At 40.5% G+C, this 7,524-nt stretch overlaps 2 protein-coding genes across 3 annotated transcripts in view; one reads left to right on the top strand and one right to left on the bottom strand.

Annotated features, from left to right (window-relative positions):
* Positions 1 to 151: 151 nt before the first annotated feature.
* Positions 152 to 7,524, bottom strand: part of tjp2b (tight junction protein 2b (zona occludens 2)) — a 70,548-nt gene continuing 63,175 nt past the window's right edge. The window contains exon 24 of the transcript XR_013130590.1: positions 152 to 763. The gene's annotated coding sequence lies outside the window, so the exon portion shown is untranslated. The remainder of the gene's footprint in view (positions 764 to 7,524) is intronic.
* Positions 2,265 to 6,786, top strand: pierce1 (piercer of microtubule wall 1). 2 transcript variants are annotated; one of them, XM_077004224.1, is made up of 4 exons: positions 2,265 to 2,409; positions 3,163 to 4,225; positions 5,631 to 5,706; positions 5,792 to 6,786. In XM_077004224.1, exons 2-4 carry the CDS (start codon positions 4,017 to 4,019, stop codon positions 5,990 to 5,992), a joined length of 486 nt encoding a protein of 161 aa, XP_076860339.1. In that variant the 5' UTR covers positions 2,265 to 2,409; positions 3,163 to 4,016; the 3' UTR covers positions 5,993 to 6,786. The 2 variants fall into 2 exon arrangements, with proteins under 2 accessions (XP_076860339.1, XP_076860340.1); XM_077004225.1 differs by having other exon boundaries at positions 2,274 to 2,409; positions 3,065 to 4,225.

Here is a 7,524-nt window from a genome sequence, read left to right as displayed (position 1 = left end):
TAAAGAATTCAAAACAAGTCCATCAGGTCTGAAGGGCTTTGTTTTTTTTTTTTTTTAGATATGTTTTGCAACCCCACCCAAATATCACAAGACTGCCAGAGACCCCCACCCGCCCCTCCCGACACCCATCCCCCACATTTTTCAGAGTTCATTTCCTACCTAATAGTGGGTCATTCTCCTTTATCAGGATTATTCATTGAGTTACAGTTCTATATCGATCTACAACAAATCTGAACCACTTAGCTAATTTGCTTCATTTCTCTAATATTAGTACAACAAACCAATAAGTAGTTGGTGTGTACACAGAGAGAGAGAGTTCAGTCATCGGTGAATATTGATGTACACTGAGGTATTCCATCTTTGCATTGTTAATTGTGTAAAATGACAAAGAAATAGAATAAATGATAAATGAAGGTCTGCTGGAAGCGGACCTCCGAGCGGGAGTCTCAATATTCTGGTCACTGCTTAAACATCAACTTGTGCATTTGGAAAAAAAGACATGGAATGTGAAATGTGACCACAAATTGCACGTTCTTTTTGAAATGTTCTCCCATCTACGGAACAGTAGTGATGTTTGCTCCAGGAACGGCTCAGGGACGCTGAAAAGCCTCCTCCAGCCACGGGAGGGTTTGCTGCTCCTCTACGTGCTGACACTGGACTGGAGGCCCCAGGAAACCACAGGAGATCATACACCGACATCCTTGGTGGCTTGGCCAGGTTCCTCATAGCTCGCCCCAGAAGAGGAAAGAGGAATGGGAGGAATCTGTCAGAAGATAAAATCTTCTGCTTAATTCAACAGGAAAATCAAAATAATTGGGCAGATAGTTAACCTTAAGAAAGGCAAACGGGTTGCATACTTGATAATCTTTCTTCACTCAAGCAGCACAAAACCCCATGGCAGATCCAGCGTAATGGCTTCTTGCAGGGAGGGGTCTGAGATTGTCAAACATTGCCTGCATTTATTTAAGTAATCTCTGGTAAACAAGTGAATTCGTTTTCAGCAGTTATCTCAGTGCATGTTCTGTCTGAGTGGGGGAGTTCTCTTCCTGGTCCTACCAGGCATTCTGGGAACATCCTGGTCCTCCCTCACCCCTCTCTCTCCCAGACGGGCTCACTGTTTCACACACTTCCAAAATATTGTTAGGCGTCATAGCTAATTTTGCTTCTCTGTGATAACGCCATGCCACATACTGCATTTTGTACTAAAGCGTTTCTCGGATTTAAAAAAGATAAAAGAAATACTGGGAGTTGTACTTGGTGATTTTAGGTAGACAGAGTGATTCTCCGGACCCTGAGGGCTTGGCACCTTTTGGCCTTTTCTAAAATCTGTCAGTCAGGACTGACGCAGATCCGTTTCCTGAGCCGGTGAGATTTTTATTGTTCTGACTTTGCAGACTCCTGTATCTCCATCCACCAGCAACTTCCTGCTTCCTCTTACACAGGAAATGCTGCCCTGCTCTCCCCGGCCCTGCCGTAGCCCTCGAGACATCAGTTTAACTTTCTTGCCCTGTCATTGCAGAACGCCACCTTTCTTCCACCTTCGTTGTAGACTGGTAGGTATATCGTGGTGAATATAGTACAGGAGATGAGAATGAGGATCATGAGATCATGAGGATCGTCGTTGTCTCAGACAGCTTCATGAAATGTGCATCTATTTGAGCTTTTTACATATTTGCCTACAAGGTGATGATGAAATTACGTACTTCCACAAAAGCGGATTACATATAAAAAGTACATTAGAAGCATACATTAAAAGTTGATTTCTTATTAAAATATTTTTTAATATTTGACCATAAATTATTGGCCCAACAGTTATATACAGGTATTACGTCTAGTGCTTTTATGGGGTGTACTGGAAATTATATAATAAATCCATTTAGAGGTATTTCTAAGAAATGGCAAGTTCTGAAGAATGATTCTTACACCACAGTCACCAGAGGATTAAACTTATCCTGCAAAGCCTAGGGTACTTCTAGAGATCCCACATGTGATAGGTAGCGCAACGATTCCAGTAAGAATCTCTGCAAAATCATTATAAAAACGGTCAAATAACTTGATTTTCTCCGTCAATGATAAACGTGAACAGAAGTTTAGCAGCAGCTCTGTGGATAAAGACTCGTGAACACGTCGAGCAGGATGGAGCCTGTTCTTTGCTGCCGTTTTATCAGTCACAAACACACACAGGAATTCCGGTTTGGGAATGACCGTCCGATTCCCTACTTCCACAGGAAGAGGGAATAAAAAGAACCTCTTATAGGACTAAGGCATTTCATTCCTCTTTACTTCGTCCAGGGACATAAAGCACCGTCCACGCGCACCGCAAAATATGGGAATGGGAACGCAATCAGATTCTTCAGATTAACTGGGTTCTGTTATCAACCGCATTGTGTTTGGAGATTACAATAACAGGTAGAGTATATCACTGACATTTCTTTTCCATATTTTGTGAGTTGAAAATACGCTAATTCTTATTGTATCTCGGGAAACGCTGACAGGTCTAAAGTAGCACACTCACACAGTTTATTTTGTAACTGTTACTGCATTTTCTTGTCAGATCTGTGTGCGCAAATACGAACCGTCATTCTGACCAGCGCCTCTTACGTCACTCAAACTATTTCGATGATGACCTTTAATTACTACCAGAGGACATAACTGTTCATTACTAATGAAGGCATCAAAGAGTAAAAAAAACTTTAGGTCTAGAAAAGTTTTACATCGTCCTAAAAAAGAATTGGTAATTCACGCTCCTAGTGGTGCTTGTCTTAATGAGAAAATGCTAACTTTGGTAAAATAGCGCCATCACTTGGCTTTATTTAATACAAACAATTTTACCTCCTACGTGTTTGAATGCACGGAATGTTTTTATTTGTACGTCTACACATGGCAGCAATTTTCTTTCATTTTATTTTTTTACTTTTATGTTGAAAAAAAGATCACACAGAATAAACTACATTTTGAGTTGCATTGCTTGCACATTTCCCTGAAAAACTCGTACAGCAAGCATTATCCTTGTAGTTGTTTTTGCTGTTAGTGTCTTTTTCCCCATGTTCTCCTGTCACCACAGACTGATGGCGCGCGCAGACGGGACGCGTGGTGACGTCATGCAAGGCTCCTCGTGCATCACTTTGTTACTGAAAATGCACTTTTATGTGTCCTGCACAGATCTCTCCGTGTACCTTTAACACGGGACGTACAGTGTCGTCTCTGGAGAGTGGACCTGGCTCGTTTCACGATTCATTATTACTTTTGGTACGCGCTAGGCCTGCCTCAAACTCGTACCGTGAGTAATAATGCACTGTGGCGGGCAGTAGGCAACCGGCACCGAGACACCGCAGCAGCACGCGCGGTTCGGAGCTCGTGGAGAGCGCCGACTTGCGTCCAAGCGTTTGGTGTAACTGGACTATCTAGGCCAGGTCACTGCGGTATTCTGACGGAGGGCAGTGTCGTTCACGAACAGACCTAAGATGCATGTGGTGTTTTAAATGTTTATTTTCATGCCGCAGCGATTATCACGTTCTGGGTTTTTGTCTGAGCGTGTCGTTTCTTTTAGTGTTAAAACTTAGCTGGGTAAACACAATGGTTAGAACTGGTAATGACTGAGGAATTAAAACAAAGTGATAAAGTGTGTGTAACTTGTGTAACACATGCGTGATAATAAATGTTTTGTACGGTATGGTTGTGTTTTTTTAATTTGATGAAGGTATATTTTAAAAGCTCGCACGGCACACAAAATATGATAAATTAGGAGTAGCCTACATCATTTTCTTGAGGACGTTTAATCATAGAAATGGAAGATATGTCTACTACATATTTACATTAGCCTATAAGACCAGTTTGGGTAAATAAATGGTGATTTTGAAACGATGACACACAGTTCGTTTAGCATTTAACGACATTATTGATCAGTATTGATCCTTGAAAGAGAAACGTTCTCAACTCCATATATTATTCTTTGGCATAAACCTCTTCTTTAAGAGTGCGACGTCACGTGGTTACACTGTTGATAGCAACCAGTAATGAAACACAGTCTAGGACGCGTCCAAACTGGTCCACAGTTGAGAGGTAGAGCCGAGCTTGACATGGACAAAGTGTCTTCAGAGGACGCGGTCAAATGCGTCCCGCAGTTGTCTGATACAGAAACGTGCATGAGAACAAGCGACGTTTACAGGGTGAGCAAAGATCTTCCCAAACGGTTCAACCATCCGGACTGCTTCAAAGGCTACGGGTGAGTTACACATTCGTCTGTGTTTGCTAGCCAGCTACAATATGGAAAACTGGATGTATCCTGCTTCATTCAATTAAAGAAATTGCGAATTTTCAAATACACACCGTTCACGTCTAACCCCCGTACATAAAGTCCATATTAGACGTGGGTAGTCAAAACCAATAGGCTACTTCTGTATCTTGTATTACAAAGTATTTGTTGTTTTAATGAAAATAATAATAAAACAATAATTACTCAAGTAGTCGATTATTACTTCAGTAAAGATATTAAGAATACGTATTATAATTATAATTATTATATAACTTCAACAGTATACAACAGTATAACTAATCAAAACATACACTTGGTCCAAAAATGTACTTTCTTAATTGAAAATCAGTGTTACGGCTGTAATATCTACAGACTTCTTCAGATATGAAATTAAATATGCAAGTCGAGGAAGAAGTGGTCATACGTAACAACGATGCCGTTATTCTTAGGTCATCTTTAACTGGTGAGAGTGTTACTGGTACTGGTATCAATCCGCGGGCTGCAGCAACAACACCGATAAACTATGCCAGAGTAATTATGAAAACATTAGTTTAATATAGATATACAAAATAGATATACAAAAATGCAGCCTGATCTATAGGCAGTATACAGAAACATTGCTAATACATAATTTAATTTTTTAATTCTTTATAATTCCACATAAATACCGGTTCAAGGGCCTGGATGTGGATAATTTCTACTTTTATTGCACCTCAAGCGTAATCCTAGCTCATTTTTTAAAAACATTTTTTCGAATGTAACCCGAAAACGTCATTGGTGAGCTGGTACTCCAGCAATAGTAAATCATATTTCAGCTCTAAGTATTTTTTTGAATGAAGCGCAGTAAAGAACAGCCAATCAGAACAGATCCAATTGTTCTTGTATTTGTCTTAAAGGTGCAGTAACAGACCCAACGGTTCCAAACAGTTCTGATTGGCTGCCATTACTGCGCTCCATTCAAAAATGCACTCAAACCCGAACCAAGAACTGCAATGTAAGTGAATGAATGAATGAATGTTCAACTTATATAGCGCCTTTCTATAAACCCAAGGTCGCTTTACAATTTTAACACAGGTACAACCAATCACACTCCGGTAAGTGGGCGGGGCTAACCTGCTGCAGGTAGTTATATGTAAATGAGTGTGTTAACGTCAGAGGAACAGATTTCAAAATGGATTTATGCGGTTTAGATTCCACATCAGGACTGTAGTGTATTTTGAAAGAACAGTCTATTGTAGTGTTTTGAAACATTAATAATATTTCCAGCAAAGGAACTTCATCTTTCCATGATAGGGGCTCTGTAGAGCATTGTAATGTGCAGTTTAATTGTATGACCATGTGACACTGTGAATAATAGCTGTCTTATCTTCTACAGGAGGAACGTTCACCCACTCTATCAAACAACGAACCAGACATACGGAAGCCAGAAGCCTACGGTTCACGAAATGCCGGTAACGTCTTCTCCCCATACAGCAAAATGTCTTTGTGGGTCTAAATTCTCAATGCAAGAGTGACACCCTGCGTGTGTTATTTCAGACAAGCTTTCACGGAAGTCGGCGGACGTTTTCGGAGGATTTTCTGAAGAGTGGTATGTTTCGAGATAATGGCTTCAACACGGCGCTAGAGAAGAGTCGCGTTACTGGGCCGAGCACGGTCGCGATGCTCCACGATAAAATCATCTTCCACCTTTCACAACACATCGCCAGAAACAACAAGACGGAGTCTAGCATGGACTAAATGACACATAGCTCATGTCACTTTCTACTTCTGTGTGTACTTTTTTGTTTAAAGAATAAATAAATGCAGTTTGAAATACGTTGCGTTAAATGCACACAGAACATCCCCTTTGGTGTGTGTACACTTTAGGAACACACACGCTGTGTCAGCTGGATAACGCGCTTCCAGACGATCAACTACTGCACGTGTACAGCACGCGATCACACACACGTCACGTAACCAGCTCGAGACCACGCTTGTTTTTGTTTTGTTTTTCTCACGTGGCCAGTTATCCTTTTGCGAGTATCCTTTTCAAAAAGCTGTAGCCATCACTAGCGGCTGGGTTTAATGGCGCTGCTGCAGCATCAGAGGTGGGTAGGAACGCGTTACATTTACTCCGTTACATTTACTCAAGTAGCTTTTTGGACAAAAATGTACTTGTAGGAGTAGTTTTAATATGAAAGACTTATACTTTTACTTGAGTAAATATGTGGTGAGAAAAACGCGACTTTTACTCCGTTACAATCGGATTTGCGCGGCGCGCTACCGTTACTTTCGTTTTGTAAAATTCGTCTTTTCAGTGAGAAGACTGACCAACGTCTCGTCACCCGAGTAATCAAATGAAGCCAGTCAGTCACGTGATCACATACTTTCTCCACCGTAGCAAGAAAGTGACAGAAAAACCTACCGAACATCTCTGACCTCATACAGCCAATGTTTACATTACAAACGTGTAAAAGGACAGCTATATAATGCGCTGCAGGGTTGCCAAGTTTTCAAGATCACTTTTAGTGAGATTTAAACCGGGGTGGGGGTTTGGGTGGTGAACGTAAATTGTTGACGGGTGGGGGGGTGTAAAATGGACACAAATTAAGTATTATATCGCGATCGATCGATCGCCAGTGGTTGGCGAACTAGTAACTCATTGAATCACAGATGTGGATCAGATGTAAATAAACTAGATTTTTTTCGGCGTGAGAAATCGGATGTGTGGCGTGTAAGCGTGTGAAGACAGCCAAATGCGTGAGAGTTTGCAACCTTGGCGCTGCCAATCGTGTCTGCAAACATGTGGACATTTCAGCCTACAAGAACTCAACATCAAATATGAGGAAACACGATGCGACAAGTTTGCTGTATGTATAATTTTGTGTAATGCTATATCTCTGAGGCATAACGTTTGTATGATGTAATTATTAAATGTAACGCAGTGCAATACTAAAAACCAGTTCTCACACTGATTGTACACACTAGCAATATACGATGATTAAGTCTGCTACAAATTGATTCAGTTGGTGTCAAGTTGTAGCTACACGTATTGGCTGACAGTCTCATCAGTTAGTGCCTTTGTGGAACACATTAAAGTTACACAGGCCTAATAATTAGGAACAAACAAAAATACATATTATTTATAATAAATAATTTATATATATAATATTCATTTATAATAAATATTTTTATATTTATTTTTATCATTAAAAGTCATTGTTTCCCGTAATTCAATTTCCCATGATGTAATTTACTGACACGAGACAGTACTCATGCATTTACTCACT

This window comes from Brachyhypopomus gauderio, chromosome 4, assembly GCF_052324685.1.
Source record: "Brachyhypopomus gauderio isolate BG-103 chromosome 4, BGAUD_0.2, whole genome shotgun sequence".
Taxonomy (NCBI): Eukaryota; Metazoa; Chordata; class Actinopteri; order Gymnotiformes; family Hypopomidae; genus Brachyhypopomus; species Brachyhypopomus gauderio.
This window is presented reverse-complemented; position numbering and strand designations above follow the sequence as displayed.